Raw genomic sequence first — 18,157 nt, 5'->3', positions numbered from 1 at the left:
GACATGCCCATTCCTATGTGGACCTTAAGGTCTCCGAAAAAGATTAATCAGCAAAGGTGACAAATCAAGTAAGTCGATGGGAGGGAAGTTTCATTTTACATGGATGTGACGGGGAGGGGCGTTTTTAGCCATCAAGAACACAAAGACCTAAATAAATAAAATCACAAATGAGAGAGGAGAAGTAACAACCAACACCACAGAAATACAATCAATCATAAGAGAATATTATGAAAAACTATATGCCAACAAATTGGACAACCTAGAAGAAATGAATAAATTCCTAGAAACATACAAACAAAGACCTTGGTCTGTATGGCTCCCACTTCCCGAAGTGTTTATAGCTCTCCGCCTTCACACAGAGCCTTAGTTCCTTGGGTGAAATGCAACCACCTTAAGCTAGAAGCCACATCGAATAACAGATCAGAGATGTTCAAAGATTTGGTCCATGCCCACATAGCCTGAGAAGTAAAGCAGTGTTAGGGCGCCTGGGTGGCTCAGTCGGTTTAGCGTCTGCCTTCGGCTCAGGTCATGATCCCAGGGTCCTGGGATCCAGTCCTGCATCGGGCTCCCTGCTCAGCAGGGAGACTGCTTCTCCCTCTGCCTGCTCTGCCTGCCGCTCCCCCTGCTTGTGCTCTCTGACAAATAAATAAAATCATTAAAAAAAATTTTTTTTTAATTAAAAAGAAAAGGAAGTAAAGCAGTCTTGCCTCGTAACCCCTCATTGTGATAGGTCACTTATGTTTGTCCTATTGGATGAAAACAATCAATACCGGTATTATAAAGGTGTTGAAACAGACTCTGACAAATGGAGTCCTAACGTATATTATTGAGGCAAAGACAGTCATTGTGTACACCACATTTCTAGTCTCAAGACCGCAACAATAAGAGGTGGGGAAAGGAACTTAAAGAAGGTGAATTTAGGTGAACAGCCACCCACTGCCACACAAAAGCTCAGGAGCAGCTGACTCAAGAAATGCGGAGAGCCAGGTGGGGTTTACTGAGGAGTCATAGAGAATGCCTGTGACATAGGGCAATCAGCAGGGGCTCAGAGGTGAGCAGAAGATACCCTCTGTTCTCTTCTCAGCTAGAACAGAAGGCACAGCCTGCAGGTAGCCAGCTCCCTGACCAAAGAAAGATCTGGATATAGCCCATGTCATAAAGCCCCGAGAGCCCATCAAGTGTGCTTCAGAGCAGCTTTGCCCAGGCCAGTCAGGGGGGCTGGCCAGCAGCTACTGAGTGAGGGCCCAAGCACCAGGCTAGACAAGCCCAGCTACAGGCTCTGAGATCTACAACTGACTTGTCTAGTCCAGGGATGACCAGTGGGCAGCAATACTCTATCATTGTCAAGCAAGACAACTTGAGCTGCACCATATGCTGGGGTCTGAAAGGCTTAGTGTGCTCTCATTAGAAATGAGAGTAGTCACCGTGTGCCCCCAGTTGGGGCTACTCAACCAGCCCCTGGCAGCATGTCCAGGTAACCAGTCTGAATTAAGTCTGAGCCCTGGCCGGGCCCTCTGGCTTCAACATGATAGCTATTAAGAGTGAGATCTTATCTGTCTTGCTCACTGCTTACCTCCTATGTTGACAACAGTGCTTGGAACATAGTAGGTGCTCAATAAATAGCTGTCGAAAGAATAACTGAGACCAGTAAAGGTATTGCCAAACCATGCTCAGGAATCCCCATCTCTGTACCATTTGAAGGCATGAGAAATGTTAAAAATGGCTCAGAGTAAGCAATAATGCAAGAAACATTAGTTCCCTACCACATTACCTGCGTTTGTGTTATGTTTCTTGATAATCCACAGGTTGTTGTAGTCCTTGTGCAGATAGGTGGTGACCTGGGTCGGGGAGGAGTTGGAAGGGAGAATACAATCAATATCAGCACAGCCACAGGACAATCAATAGCAAACCAACATTGCTTAAGCCTCTTTCAGAATCCTCAGCCACCAACCCGAGGGGCCATGCTCCCTAGGGGGGTACAGAAGTAGCACTGGTGAGATTCTCTCCTGCCATCTGCATTTAGAGGTTTCTCCCACAAGAGCCTTTTTGATTGGTCTCATTATATCTTTCTGCATCTTTTTTTTTTTAAGATTTTATTTATTTATTTGACAGAGAGAGACACAGCGAAAGAGGGAACACAAGCAGGAGGAGTGGGAGAGGGAGAAGCAGGCTTCCCGCCCAGCAGGGAGCCCAATGCGGGGCTCGATCCCAGGACCCTGGGATCATGACCTGAGCTGAAGGCAGATGCTTTACGAATGAGCCACCCAGGCGCCTCTCTTTCTGCATCTTATCTTTAAAGTTTTAGCCTCTTAGAGAAGGAACCATGATACCTTGCGTTAACATAGTCTCCAGCACACAAAGAGGATTTAGTGCATTTTTAAAAATTTTTATTTATTGGGGCGGCTGGGTGGCTTAGTCATTTAAGCGGCTGCCTTCGGCTCAGGTCGTGATCCCAGGGTCCTGGGATCGAGCCCCACACTGGGCTCCCTGCTCAGCGGGAAGCCTGCTTCTCCCTCTCCCACTCCCCCTGCTTGTGTTCCCTCTCACTCTCTCTCTCTCTGTCAAATGAATAAATAAAATCTTAAAAAAAAATTTTTTAATTAATTAATTTATTTAAGAGAGAGACAGAGAGTGCAAGCTGGGGGAGGGGAACAGGGAGAAGGAGAGAGAGGATGAATCCCAAGTAGGCTTTATGCCCAGTTGTAGAGCCTGATGTGGGGCTTGATCTCAGAACCCTGAGATCATGACCTGAGCCAAAATCAAGAATCAGACTCTTAACCAACTGAGCCACACTGGCGTCCCGATTTAGTGCATTTTACAAAGTAATTAAGACCATGCCTCAAATTTTCTAAATGAAAAATTCATGCCTTATTCTCTAGAATGTGGCCAAATGAAAGTAAATAGCTCCATAAATATCTCGTCCTAGAAGCTTGAGGTTTTAGCCCATAGCCATTTCATAGACACTGATTTTTATTTTTTATTTTTTTTAAAGATTTTTATTTATTTATTCATGAGGGACAAAGAGAGAGAGAGAGGCAGAGGGAGAAGCAAGCTCCCAAGGAGCAGGGAGCCCGATGCGGGACTCGATCCCAGGTCATGACCTGAGCCGAAGGCAGACGCTTAACCATCTGAGCCACCCAGGCACCCTAGACACTGATTTTTAAAAAATTAAATGTGTGTGTGTGTATGCATGTGAACATGCATGTCATGCTGTGATGAATCTAATAGCAAAAATTTAGAAACAGAATAAATGTTCAATAATAAAGGAAGAGCCCACATGATGATATGTCCACAGGACAGAATATTACCACAGCCACAGAAAATGTTTCTCAGCATTTTTTACTAGCACAGGAAAAGGCTTATAAAATGCTGATGCTGAAAATGGCTGCCATTTACCACCAGGTACCGTTCTAAGCACTGGGCAAGTCTCCTCTCTCTGCTGTAGGTACTACGGTTATCCCCACCTTACTTACAAGGAAACTAAGGTTGAGTAATTTGCTCCAAGTCACCACAGCCTATCAGTGGAGAGACAGGATTCAAACCAAGGCAGCTAACTCCAATGCTCCCAGAATAGAGACTATACACATACAATTATGCCAATTATATAAACAAGAACACAAATACCCGGAAACAACAGAAATATATACAAAGTGAGTTTTTATGACTCCAATTGGACAAAACATGACTGATTTATTTGCAGAGATTTGGAGTCAATGTTTAGGGAAAAAATTATGTATGTATTATGGCTGCTTTGTTTCAGTGGCTTTTATTTTCTCAGAAAAAAGTCAGGAATGATGGTGTTAAGAATATACAAGAAACTGGAACACCTGGGTGGCTCAGTCGGTTAAGTGTCAAACTCTTGATCTCAGCTCAGGTCTCAATCTCAAGGTCATGAGTTCAAGCCCCACACTGGAGCCCAGCTCCAAGCCTGGTGTGGAGCCTACGTTAAAAAAAAAAAAAAAAAGAAGAATATAATAGAAACTAAAACATTTTGGCAGCCATAGAGAAATTAAGTTCATACTCCTAAACAAAGGTATACAGAGTCCACTGGCTTAGATTTGCTTAAGGATCTTAAGATTTTGTGGTACTCGTGTGTGTGTACTCTGTGCATTTTTTAAACAAGACTTACTAGAAAAATTACTTCTTTATTATGAGTACAGTCCATGGCCTCTTTTTCCCATAGAAACATTTGTGTTTACAATGGATTTTTTTTTACAACACAAGGTCTCCTAGAAACACCGGTATCCTCTAACAATAAAATGTCGTACACCGAACTATGTGGGTAAACACTGATCTTCTGGAATTACGTGTAGCTTTTGGTTTTTGGGTTTTTTTGTTTGCTGGGTTTTTTTAGTTTTCTCTATTTCCCAATTTGATTTTATAAATGTTATACTTTAAAAATATTAAAAAATGGACACTTAGAGTTGTTGACAAGACGCTAAACTCCAGGGCAGTGAGGGCCACTAGAAGTGGTTTAGTCCAACCCCCCAGTTGGCAGATGAAGAAACTGGCTGAGAAAGGCTCAGTGAGATTCAGCCATGACAGAACCAGACTCTTCCATGCCTTGACCCCACATGCTCTCTCTACACCACTATCGTGACTTCACACCTTCATGCATGGGCTGCAAGTGTGTAACACCAGGACTAGCGTAAGAGGGTCCTTCTCTTCCTTTGCACAGTGTAAACACTCCTGGCCACCACGTCTGTAATTTCACCTTCTGCAGGACAGCTGCCGCTCCCCACGGAAGGGCTAGCTGTGGTTTTCTGCCCCAGCTATCCATTAGACTTTTCTGGAGAATTTCAAAGCAAAGCAGAAAGGCACAATGCATGGGCCTCCTCCTGGATCAACGGAGTCAGGGCTGCTGCGTGGTGCCCAGGCACTGGAATGTTTTAAAAGCTCTCCAGTGGGTCCTAAAGTGCTTGAGACAAGTGGAGAATCAAGAATGGGAAACTGATACTAAAACCCAACCCTCTGGGTCAACTTTCTGGTGAACTAGTAAATAAGGAAGTAATAATTACGAATTTTGAGAAGCAAAACTTTTTTGCCAAGTAAAAATACTGGTCATTCTGCCAGAAGAGAAACATCACTCCAAGCCTCTCAGCACAATAGCCTGCCCTGCAGCCTGCATGCCTCCCCTCTCCTCTCCTCCCTGTCACAGCAGCTGAGACCTGGGGCCTCACCACTCCTTAGAAGCAATCCCATTTAGCGATGAGGCCCCCTTTACTGTCGTTGAAAGGCCTCTTTCTTAAAGGCCCCCACCTTTTCTGAGGCTTTTGCAGCACCTGGACTGCTGAGCACCATCCCCCTGGGGGTGCTGTCTGCCCTGCGCTCTCCTCCCACCTCCCTGTTCACACCCTCCTTCTCAGCAGCCTGGGAGCATCTTCACCACTGCCTAAGCGTTGCTGCCCCCCAGGGCTCCTTCACTGGCTCTCCTCCCTCTGTGCACCGTTCCTGGGCAATGCCACCCATCCCACTGTGTCACTGACACCCATATGCTACACACTCAGATCTCCTTCCTGAGACAAGTCCCAAACCTACAATACACAAAGGAAACTCTCTCATCTCCAGAGCTACTCTTCCTCCTCCATTTCTGACTATGGTGCAATAGCATTATCATCCATACACCTTGACCTTCAACCTACAGATCTAGATATAGCTAGTCCCTGACAGCCACCAGTGATGGGGCCCTGACACTGACCTGTGAAGTGTTTCCTGAATCAATTCCCACCTCTATTCATGGTCTTTGCCTCTATTCACCATCCTCTGTCATGACTATCGCCTCCCAAGTCATTTCTTGACTCCAATCTGCCCCTCCTTTCAATCTATCACCCTCCTGCTGGAGTTTTCTTTCTAACCTAAAAATCTAATCACATCTTATCATGCCTTCGTAGATCTCAACGCCTCACCAGTGCCCACAGAACGAAGTCAAATCTACTGTAACACGGAAAGCCTCTGCACAGCCTGGCCTCCCCAACCTCTCCAACATCCTGCTTCTCCCTCTCAGGCACTGTCCACTACAGCCACACCCAACACTCGTGGACACGAACACAGACACAGTGTCGCTCACTCATTCAGGTAATATTCATGGCTAATCCCCCAGGATGCACGTCACATGTATCACTTCATACTTTTAATCTGCAACTACCCTATGATGGAGAAGGGCACGATTTATTTTCCCTAATTTAAAGATGAAGATACTGAAGTAGCGAAAGGTCAAGTAACCTGTTCAAAGTCATACTCTGGTGGAACCAGGATTCAGACCCAGATAACATAGTCTGATATCCAGGTCTGTGTTTACAGCCACAACACTTGACTGTCATCCATGTCAAGCCAAGCACTGTGCCGGGCACTTGAGCCTTCCAAGAGCTAGCAATCGAGCAGCAAAGAGACAGGAGGAAGGAAGCACTCACAATTCCATGTGAAAAGGGTAACTGCACAGGCTTACAAAGCGTGCCAGGCAAGCCTCTCATGAGAGAGGCACCTACCTGATACTGAGTAGAGGTGGGTCATGGTAATCAGAGGGAACACTTGCCCTGAAGCCTAAAGAAGCTGGAGTTACCCAGAGGAAAGAGAAGCAGGGTGCAGGAGTAAGACTGATTCAAGCAGGGAAAACAGCGCAGGTAAAGGACGGGAGCAAGAAAGAGAAGAGCGGGTTCTGTCCCGGCCAACAGCTTGGTGTTGCTGCAGTACACAGTACAAGAAGCTTGCTGACCTGCTGCTGGCGGGCGCCAATGCCTTCGGGGTAGAGGTGCCTGTGGGAGTGGAGATAGCCCATGGCCATCCGCACATTCTTCACGGTGATCACGGAGCCATAGGCCAGATCTGGGAGGAAGGAACAATGTAGGGTGTGAGTTGGCCCGTGACTAGGAGGGGCCTCTGAAGCCACAGGACCCACTAAGCCTCTAACAGACTGCACTGGGCCCAGCACCGCCTAAAGCGAGACGCACAGGTACCTTCTCGCTCCCATGGCGTCAACTCAAGTGGGAGTTCACTACAGGGTCTCACTGGTGCCCTCACCTCCCTTCCCTCCTCAGGACTTCAGAAGAAGCGCTGGTATTAACAGTGGTATTATCAAAGCACTATTTGTAATAGCAAAAGATTAGAAACCGCCCATCCTTCAAAGTCTATACATACATTAAACACAATAAACAAAGAAAGAAGCATTTCATGTCTTACCTAGAATATTCTTCAAGATAGATAGAATATTATGATAGACTGTTAAGATAATTTTCATTTTTGTGAAATCCTTTTGAGCCTTTTGAATCTAATACTATATAAAGTAGTTGTTCAATGGTGTTTGGGTTTGTTTGTTTAATTCTGAATTTAAAAAAAAAAGTAAACAGTTTACCCAAGAACATGCCCTCTGCCTGCAGGCCCTGGGTAACTGAGAAGCCTCTTTCCTCCTTACTGTCCCTCTTCTCAGTCCCCTGTAATCTGGTTGCTCTGCCATTCTCAAGTCCGCTGAAACATGTCTTGTTCCATCAGGGATAGGCTACTCCAGTCTTCCTTTGTTCGTTCATTTGGTCAACAGATCGTACCAATTACACAGTGGATCCAAAGCTGGAGGGGGCCTGGCTGTGTGGCCCTGGGCGAGCCCAGTCTTAGGGAAGATGGCTGCACACACCGATGAGCACAGGACAGTGGGCAAATGCTCCAGCAAAGGAGTGACAGTGTGTGACATGGTGGGAGCCCAGAGCAGAGTAGGACGAATTCTCATGCAAAGAGTAAGAAGAGGCTGGCTTGACGGAAGAGATCACAGTGAGCTAGGTCTTTTAAATAACAAGTAGGCATTTGCAAAACCAAATGAAAATGGTTTGCAAATGCAAATGTAGCAAAACCCCACAACTCCATTTTTCTACGTTCTCACGCAGGCCAACATATGCAGCCCCGCACACTGCTGACCACCTTTGCTTCTGGAAATGCTTTGTTCCCCCTTCTCAACCCACACTCCCTCATGGACTGTCCTCTGCAGCCTCCTTCCCTAACCCCCTCCCTCCTGCACTCCCAGTGACCTGACCTCAGCCAGCCCAGTTCTCATTCTCTCTCTACAGGTTCCTTACAGGTCACAGCCACTGCCACGGTATTGCTTCCCCCTTTAGCTGGCTGAGTGATTCCTCCTCCGAAAACATCAGCTGCCCTGTTACATGGATTTCCCCAAGCATCTCAAAGTCAACCTCTCTACAGTGGAACCAGTATCTGCCTTTCTAAACCAACTTTTTAACCTGCTTTCCTATTTCTCATTCTATGCACAGTCTTGGTGGGCCCCCCTGTGTCCTACACACTGTGCAAGGCACTGGAGAGACTAGAAGACATTGTGCCTCCAAGGAACAATTACCTGGGCTCAAGTCCTCAGTGACATCTTTCCTCTTCTCTTTCCATGTCTAATCTCCCTTGTCCCTGCCCATCTGCCCCACTCCTGTGGCTGCTACCATGATGCCCAGCTCAAGTACCCGGAATAGCTTTCCAGAGGGGATCCCCTGCCTCCAGTCCCATCCCCTCCCTAGCCATCCTGTGCTGTGCCATCAGTGTCACCGCCCTACGACCCCAGCCTTCCTGTCCTCCTTCCTGCTCAAAGGCCTCCACTGGGTCTCCACTGCCTGTTTAATGAAGTCAAACACCTCACCCAAACGTTTCAAACCCTCATAATCTGGGCCCAACCTATCCTTTCAGCCTTATCTTCTAGTACTTTTCTGGGAATAATCTCTGTACCTTACGTTGTGCCCTGTTCTTGGCCTTGATCTTGCTGTCCCCTCTGCCCCATATGCCCTCTCCTCTCTCTCCATCTGTTCGAATCTACCCATTCTTCCAGGGCTGGACTCCACGGCATCTCCCTCTATGTACCTCTGATGCCCTCCAACTCCCTAGCAGAAGTGATCTCTTGCACCCTTTGATCCCCACAGCGCTGTGTTTCCTCTTTATACACTTAACACACAGGGTCACCAGATCCTTTACTCTGGAAGGGATCCATTTACAGGCTCCAATATGGCTAAGATGTGCTCCATTACGATCTGTGAATAAGAACTGGATGTGAGTCACAGAATACGATGGTGGAAACTGACCATTAGCAGCAGAAGGCCTTGTCCTTTCACCAGATTTCCTCTGGTTGCCTTCCCACGGAGCTGACTTAGATGCTTCCGCAGCACAAGGGAAAAGTTATTCTTTACAGTCAAAGAGCCTGCTGCTCAGGGCTGCACGTCCTGTGTCCCAAATCACTCTCTTGAGGGCTCATACCAGGTCTAACTGGATGTTTCTCCCAGTTTGCCATCTACAGGCTATCATATTTGTCTTTTCCAATTCACCCACCCAGAAAGGCTTCTGCCCTTTTACCTTCATAAAGGCCAAGAGATACTCACGTTCGGGGATGGAAGCATTGTGAAGGTTGTTGCCCGAAAGCCGGGCCTGGAAGGCAGAACTGAAGAAGCCATCGCCAGGACCACTGTGGGAAAAGGAGCAGAAGACAGACAAGGTCCTGGAGAGAAATTCTAATTTCCTGGGAACCCTAGCAAGAGCCTTGTGCAACTAGTTTAAAAGAAGACAACCGGAGGGGCAGTGTGGTATCATGGGACAGACACAGGTGACGGAGTTGGAGAAACCGGGTCCAAATCTCAACTTGGCCACTTACTAGCTAGGTGGTGACCTTCAGAAGTACCTAACTTTGCTTAGCCTCAATTCTCATTTATAAATTGGGGATTTAAAAAAATCAAAAGAACTCAAAAACAATCATGATGAAGTGAGATAATATGTACAAAATGTTGACACTTGGTCGCTTCTCATTAAACGTGAGCCTCGGCTAGTGTTGCTGTGATTGTCACCCTCCTCCAACTGCACACCTTATTCTACCCATCCCTGTGAAGCACAGGGACTCTGCTTAGGGATAAGGGGCAGTTTGGCTATTAGGAAGTTCTCCTCTTCCTTCAGGCCAGGGTGCTGGCTTCTCTGAGCCCTATGGATACCCGGAAGACAGAATACAGGAGGAAACGAACAGATAAAACCCACCAGGTCCGTCGAACATAGCAACCACAGACCCAGGAAATCACACACCCCACCTACAGGCTGAGAGGCAAGAGGGAGACGGGAAGCAAGAGGCTGGAAAGGCTCTGCTGTACCTTTTGTTCAGCACCATGAAGTGAACAGCGTAAGTGGCTGTGTAGAGAGTCAGCGGCAACACTATGAGGCACAGGATGCGAGCGGTCAGGTGTTTCCCCACAGTCACCTGCGAACAGAGCCAGTTTGGAGCGCTGGGCATATGGGGCTTTATTCTACCTTATACCTCCTATGCGCGTTACATGTAACTTTTTATGCGGAAGTCAAAATCACAAAGAATTGAAAAACTAAGAGCCAACAAGAAAAAATACGTGGAAACCCTAGCCTTTCCATGACACTCCACCACTGCAGCGCTGCAGGCTGGAGAACATGGGCCAGCCCTCTGCTGCCTGTGCAGGCCTTCACCCAGGACCCCAGACCATCCCTGCATCTTCAGCCTCATCACTCATCAGTCCCCTCTATACCCCAGTCACACTGTGTTCCCCGCACGGTCCCCACGCTTCCTGTACTGTGCCAGCCCCATCCGTCACAGGCATAAGTGTTCCTGATCTGCATCTCAGGCCTCGGCTTCCCCCTCCCCCCGAGAAACCTTCCTGGACCACCTGACCTGGGCTCGTGCCCTTCACAGCACTTTTTGGCTGGACTGTAATCACCTGTTTACTTATTTCTCTCCCTCCATTGTCTCTGGAGGGCAGGAATCCTTGTTTTATTCATCTGCATATTCTGTGTTTCAGACTTAAAGGGTAGTCTGTCTATATTTTCTAAGCGAATAAATGAACTTATCGAGACTTTGGTTCAGAGGTGATGGTGAAGCCTTGTGGCAAAGTAGGTCAGGTCTGGAGTCAGCCTCGTCTAAGTCTGAATCCTACATCTACCTTTTACTTGTATGGTCTTGGACACATTATTACCTCTCTGGGTCTGGACTTCCTCATTTGTAAAGAGAAGGTAATAACTACCTACCTCACAGGACTGTTAGGAGAGGTAAATGAGCCACTGAAGGTGAAGCACTCTGCACGGTGCCTAGCACAGAACCAGCTCTTAGTAAATAATACTTTAATAAACTCTAAAGGCCCTTCCTGGCCTCCAAATCTGGAGACCCTGGGTCCGCGAAAGGAAATGGTGAGTTCGGAAAGTCATCCTACCCGTTTTACCTAAGATCCCATGCAGCTAGTGTCTGCCATATATTTGGCATGAGCCCAGCTGGACACACTCTGTGACTGGGTAGTTTGTAGAGCATTTAAAAAACATCGCAGAAACAAATGCCAAAAGAAAATGCCAAGGATGTTAGTTCATCCTCTCCCTTTAAACCTCTCTAGCCTCCGAGCATGGCCTCCTTCCTGTTGTCATGCTGCCTACAGACAAGGGCCAGAGCCAGCCCACCTCAGGCCAGAATACAGCCACTCCACCACCTGCAGCAGAGGCAGAGAAAGGCCACTGGCTCTGCTGAGCAATACCAGGGAGCAAAGACATTTCTACAAGCACTTGGGTTCTCACCACTGAAAGACTGAGGTCTCCAAACAGGTGCCAAAGGTCTGAAATGGTGTTCCACCCCACTTGCAGGATGATAAAGAGGCCAACAAACTTGACCCCTAAAGCACCAGCCAGATTAATGCCAGTCAGGCTGAGCCAGAACCACCAGGGGGCAGAGAAGGGCCTGAAAACCAACAAGACACAGAGTTCAGTTTGGCAGCTGGAACCAAACTCAAAAACGAGAGCAGCAGTGGGGAAGGGCAGAGGTTCTGTGACCCTGAGAGGCCATGCCTGCCCTCTTTCTTGAGGGCTTCTAACCTCAGGAGACCGTGGCGTGGCTTCAAGGAGCATGCGGCTATGGAACTCCCAAAACCGCAGGAAGCAATGTGAGAGTGAGTAGGATATTTTTCTGGGAGAGGGGCCATAGCTTTCCTGGCTCAGTACAGGGCTCAAATTAAACAAGAGGCTTATTGTTCAGGTGGAAGGAAAAGGCAAATCCAGAGCAGCACACCAGATTAAGTCAGCCCTCTCTCTCCTGGGGGTTGCCTGTGGCCCTTGGGAAGCCAGCAATTATTGAGTGCGTACTATGTGTCAGGTGCTGTTCTGAGCACTTGACGCATATAAACACTTTAACCTTCACTGCAACTCCACGGAGGTAGGTCCTATTATTATCCCCTTCTCCCACAGGAGGAAATCGAGGTACAGAGAGGGCAAGCAGGACAGCCAGCACTCGCCAGAGCACAGTCCTAACCCTGGCGGTCGGTTCCGAGGTTTGCTCCCCTTACAGCACCCAGTGCTCGGTGCTGCAATTTTCCCATTAGCTGGCTGCCTCCTCTGGCGGACTGAAGGCCCCTGAACTGCGAGACTTACGTACCTCCGTGCTTCCGGCTCCTAGCACAGGACCTGGCACATAGTATGTATTCAAGAAATGGCAGGTGGAGGTGGGCGTGGTAGGAGGAGACGACCACCCAAAGCCAGGGAGAGATGGTAGTCACTGGATCCGGCTTTATTGGCATAATGTAATTTAATGAGCTTGGCCATGGTGAAACCAAGCTGACTCCTAGAAAAGCCTAGGCGGAGCCAGCTCTTTCGGTTTGAATAGAATGAATGACCTACTCTACTCTCTCAGAGGCAAAAGGAGGATCTGCAAAAGACCATTCTGGAAGAAGACCAGGCCCTCCAGAACAGCTTTAGAACTGACCAGGGCCTGCAGAGATCCTCTTGACTGGTATGGACTGCTTAAGCCAACCTTTTATATAAATTATTCCTGTCACTAGGTCAGGAGTGGATGCAACCACTGAGGGCAGGGAGACAAATAGCTCCCAGGCAGTCTCTGTCCTGGTTCCCTCCCCTCTAGGACAGAGAATGTGAAAAGGATAAAGTTATCCTGGGATCCCTAACCAGCGCTGGTACCAAGGGGTAGCTTAGAAGATGGTGGGCTGGGAAGGCATTAGGACTCTTCCATAATATCCACAAACCCCTACCCAAATCCACCCATTAGAATATTCTTTAAAAAGATCATTGACATTTTTTCAGTCTTATGCAAAACAAAAAAAAAGTATGTCTAGAAAACATATTAAAATCTATTTTTATGATCTAAAATGGACAATCTAAGTTTAAAAAAAAAGTATGCTTGCCTTAAGTGCAGCTTCAAGACAAGTTCTATAGGCACCCACCCTGTCCCTGGTTATTACAGAAATTCCGGAGCTGCCATAGCTTCTGACCCCCAACGCCCAGCCCGCAGAGATGGTGTTTCTGACCTGTCGGCACAGGAGTTGTACTTGACCATGCTCAGCATGGCAGCCATGATGAAGAACATCAAGATGGGGTCAAGGAGGATATACTGGGACAGAGTAAGGCATCCTGTATCTGAAAAACATGAGCTCAGCAGTCAAAAAGGGAATCAGAGATGGGCCCCCTGAGAACCAAACACCCCAACAATAAGAAACAGTGCCCCTTATACTTAATTGCATGTAAGCATTTATGCAGTCAAGACCAGATGAGCCACTGAGTCATCAGGGAGGTGGAAGGCCATAGCTTTGGGATACATCAAAGCCCAGGGATAGGAAACTGTATCTCACACTCCTTTCGGGCCTGTGACCCAAGAAACGACCCTGTCATTCAATCAGATAGAGCAGTCCTGAGACAAGGGCTCTTCCTCATTTCCACCATCAAAATGGGAGTTCTGCCACCCTGCTTATATAGCCACAGACTACCTATACCTAGGAAGTATAGGTAAGTATAGTAAGACTAGCATAGAGTCTTAGCATTATACATGAAGTCTCTGTTGGAAGCTGATTCTCCGCAAAGGCACCCAAGTGATTGTTCTTCAAACAAAATTTCATTACATCAAGCCACTGCTTGAAGCTTCCAATGCCTTGCCATCTCACTCAGACTAACCAAGTCCTCATGACGACTGCCAAAGCCGGCATGATCTCCCACCCTAAGCAACCTCCTCCACCAACACCCTCTGCCTCACTCACTCCACTCTGGCCACACTTGGCCTCCTTGCTGTTCCCTGAATCCACCAAATGCTGCCTTGCACCAGGGCCACTGCACATGCTGTTCCCTCTGCCTGAACACGCTTCACTCAGATCTCTGCATGCCTTAATCTTCTGCTTCACTCAGGCCACCCTACCTACAAGAGACTCCCTCCCCATTCCTCTCTCCCTTACCCCACTCTATTTTCTACATTGCACTATGGCTTATGTTGTTACATTTCAGACTTATAATCTACTTGCTTATTTATCATCCGCCGCACTAGCAGGTAAGCTCCATGACAGCACAGTGTCTCATCAGCATATCCTCTGAGGCCCAGAAAAGTGGCCTGGCACAGAGGAGATGCTTGAAAAACAGTTGTGGAATAAAAAAAATAAAGGAAGAGGATGAACAACTGAAAAGGGAAATTAAAGACACAAGGAAAAACCCACCAATCCTCTACAGAGAGGCCCTATAATCTTGCAACATATTTGTCAAAACAAAGCCAGAATTACATCTGAAATACCCACCTAACTTGGCCTGGACTTCTTTAAATGTTCAGTTCTATGAGGTCATGAATTCACTTTAATAAAAATCAGAATAGCACAGAATCAATTTCTATAGATCAATTCTCATTTATCCAGCTGGGAATTATCCACAGAAAATAAAGTTCCCATTTTGCTATTTCCTGCCACCCAGCTACTTCTGAGACATCTGCCCTTGCATTCAGCTGAAATCAGTTTAAGGAGTGCAAACTTCTAGTAACCTGAGAGACCTGGATAGTAGCCTGAGAGAAGCAGAATTAGAACCATAAGCCTCCTTCAAATATACACATGCACACACACAAATTTATCTTCTTATCCACACCAAACTCAAATGTGGATAACCTGGAGATAATCTATTCTTTGGGATTACACATGTGAGCACTACCCTCTAATAATATAAAGGTTTGCTACACACAGCTATTTTTATATGTAGTATCACTGGTGAAGAAAATAAGATTTGTAATACATTTAGCCAATCCTAAAGTTACTTAACCACTGGCCCCATGGATAGGATCCTTAAATGTATTGATTTCCAACTACACTCATAATGTGGCAATTTCCTAAGAAACATGGGTATAAGACAACTTACCAAAGGTCAGGAGGGCAGCGGTGAGCAGTGCTGCGGGGAGGGACTTGGACAGCTCCAATACAGTGAGGTAGGCAAAGGGAACCAGCAAGGAACCAAGGAAAGCACAGAACTATGGAAGGAAAAGAGAAGCAGTCAAACAGCCAGCTAAGCTAAGCATCAGAGACCTACTTGACTTGGTACAAACTAATGTTTAAAATGGAGGACACTTGGTGCAGGCATGACCTCGTGACCCGAAATCACCTAGAATATCTATAAACAAGAAAGGGATGGTGTGACAGTGAATCATCAAATCAAGCAACATATATGTGCCCATTGAGCACCACCTCGAACACTGACACGAAATTAGCAAAATTCAGCCAAGGAGGTGTGTGCAGGATGGCACATGTTTCAAGTAGGGGACTCTGAGGTTGGACTGCCCCATCAACTTCTAGCTGTGACTAAAACAGTACATCTCTGAATCTCAGCCTCCCCGTCTGTGTCATATGAAAAATTAGTTCCTGCCTCCTAGAGTTTTCTCTGGAGATTAAATGGGCTAATTTTATTAGCACACACAAAGTACTCAATAAACATTAGCTTCTACTACAAAACTGTGGGTACAAGCAGAGAAAGACCTGTCTATGGTGTTTTAATATTCTAGAGAATTCTATTATTATTTCTGTTATTTCTCCCTTGGCTTTTTCCTTCAATCACAACAGAAATCACTCTTTAATCTACAGGTTGCATTTTAATTCTGGAAAAAAAAAACTATCCGAAACATCAGTATCTGAAACTTCAGTATCTGGAGAGTTGTTTTTTGTTTTGTTTTGTTTTGTTTTGTTTGGAACCACCAACTCTCGCTCTACCTCCCTACCCTGTCCATCACAAGTAAATAGACAAGCCCAGGGAAATGGAAACTCTCACAATTGGGTTGTCACTTTTTGTCAATTGAAAGCAATGTGTCCTCGATGGACTCTGAGAAACAAACTGAGGGTTCTAGAGGGGAGGGGGGTGGGTGGATGGGTTAGCCTGGTGATGGGTATTAAAGAGGGCACGTTCTGCATGGAGCCCTGGGTGTTATATGCAAACAATGAATCATGGAACACTACATCAAAAATTAATGATGTAATGTATGGTGATTAACATAACATAATAATTAAAAAAAAAAGCAAGCAAGCAATGTGCCCTAGTGTGAAAGAGAACAAGGCTGTTATATTTCGCCTTGTCGATTTCCACAGCAAGCCCACAGTGAGTCAGGCCTCTATCCAATTACATATGCTATGTGATGTTCAAAAGTCATTAGGAAGACACAGAACCACTTCAGAATGTGAACTCAAGGGTTGGGGCAATCCTTATTTAATATAGTACAATATGACCATGCAAATCACCCAATGATTAGCTCAAATAAGCACACAGCATTTATCTAAAGTGCTTTGAGCTCCTTAAGGAAAGGAGCTTGTAAATAAATGCAACCTGCTCTGAGAGCTCCATGTCCAAAGTCAGATTTTGCAGGTTTCATTTAGCTACAGATAAGGGGTCTCCACAAAGTTGGGTACTTAGGCCTGGCGATGCTCTATCAAGGCTGGTGCTGCAACTCGGGGCAAACATATAGCCTCCTCTACAAGACTGGAAAACCCCTTTTGGGTGCCTGAAACCTTCATGGGGAAAGAAGCAGGAACCTGGTGTCAGGAGTATGGGATGCTGAGATCTTAAGGGCCCTCAGAGGTAGGCAATCCTCCAGCAGTTGTGGCCATGGAGAGGAATGACGTGTGGCCTGCGAATGTGCTGAGGCCAATGTCAGGGCTGCAGGAGCCTCCTGGCTGCCCGGGTCCTAGGTTGCTCTCCAACCTGAAGTCTGAAGCCTCACATGGCTGGGCAATAGGTGACAGTGTGTGCTTGCTCCTACCACGAAATCTCTGTATTATCTGTGGCCTCCCCTCCCCTTCTTACCTACCACAGTGCTGAATCTCTACACCTAAATCTTTACTACAGGATGTGGGTCCAATCATCCTCCCCTCCCACTGCCACCCAAAGTCCCTTTGTCTACACCTGCCACCACTCCAGGGCTTCCAATTGTAAGTTCTGACTGAGTGTGGCCCCAGGGTTCAGTCTAGAGTAAGTCAGGAAGCCTTACTCCTCTCATTCCCATGTAGTTGTGATGCTCATATTTGTCCCCAGGCTTCTGGAACAAAAAAGTCCCGTCATACCCACTCAGGTAGCCAGCAAGACCTATCAGCATCTGAGGAGAGAAGGAGAACAAACAAAAAGATGATGAGAGACCTTTAAGATTCCTCTGTCCCCTAAACGTCCCTCCAGCTGCACCCAGACTTTGGCTTCCCTTGATAACTGTTCATAGGAGTTGCCAATGTGACATTTTCTCCTGCAGCTGTTGCAGAGCAAAGAATCTTTTGTCTACAGAGCTCTTTGCTTGAAACAAATCCTCTCTTGTGTTAAAGCCAAGTTCTTGGGAATAGTGCAGATTGAATACTTAGGAAGAAAAAAGTCCCACAATCTGAAGGGCAGGGCCAGGAAGGGCTCTCTCATTCAGTCTTCTTTCATTTGCTATGAAATAAAACATGACAGCCCATGGGGGAGGCCACGGGCAGGGGCTGATTCCTGGGAGACTGACCCTCTGAAAGGAAGATGAGGTTCCAAGTTAGAATGAGGAGGGGGAAAAGTGGCCAAGGAGTTCCACACCAGCAATAGGCAGAAAGGAAGACGGCGGGGGGAGGATGCTAAGACAGACACGTTTCCCCAGAGGAGAAAAGTCCCAGGGGAAAAAATACCAAAAGGCCAGAGACCAGTTTCTCCTATTTCCAATATTTCAAAGGAGGGCAGCCTTGGCACATTCCAAACCAGAACAAATCAACTATTACACTAAGACTGAGATTTGTGAATCCTTCAAAACATTCAAGAAGATCAGCTTCTTCATTTCTATCTTTTCATCTTTCAACAGTGTAAAAGTCTCTTTTCCACACAAGCAATCAGAAGCTGCTAAGCCATAAAAACTGTCAGCAAATACCAAGCATTTTTAACAGCCCCAGGCCCCCCTGCC

General features: G+C 46.6%; 1 protein-coding gene across 4 annotated transcripts in view; it reads right to left on the bottom strand.

The window, feature by feature from the left end:
• The window catches only part of POMT2 (protein O-mannosyltransferase 2), a 42,279-nt gene that overhangs the window by 12,073 nt on the left and 12,049 nt on the right, over positions 1-18,157 (bottom strand). For 3 of the 4 annotated variants that reach the window (XM_027570010.2, XM_027570008.2, XM_027570009.2), the window contains exons 3-10: positions 17,237-17,341; positions 15,127-15,235; positions 13,275-13,383; positions 11,539-11,698; positions 10,107-10,213; positions 9,354-9,436; positions 6,713-6,822; positions 1,772-1,838 (exon numbers count right to left, since the gene is read on the bottom strand). In XM_027570010.2, coding sequence (XP_027425811.1) covers positions 1,772-1,838; positions 6,713-6,822; positions 9,354-9,436; positions 10,107-10,213; positions 11,539-11,698; positions 13,275-13,383; positions 15,127-15,235; positions 17,237-17,341 — 850 coding nt within the window. The remainder of the gene's footprint in view (positions 1-1,771; positions 1,839-6,712; positions 6,823-9,353; positions 9,437-10,106; positions 10,214-11,538; positions 11,699-13,274; positions 13,384-15,126; positions 15,236-17,236; positions 17,342-18,157) is intronic. The other variant, XM_027570011.2, reaches the window with a different exon arrangement.

This window comes from Zalophus californianus, chromosome 6 (assembly GCF_009762305.2).
Source record: "Zalophus californianus isolate mZalCal1 chromosome 6, mZalCal1.pri.v2, whole genome shotgun sequence".
NCBI lineage: Eukaryota > Metazoa > Chordata > Mammalia > Carnivora > Otariidae > Zalophus > Zalophus californianus.
The sequence above is the reverse complement of the archived record's forward strand: the minus strand, read 5'-3'. Positions and strand labels throughout refer to the sequence as shown.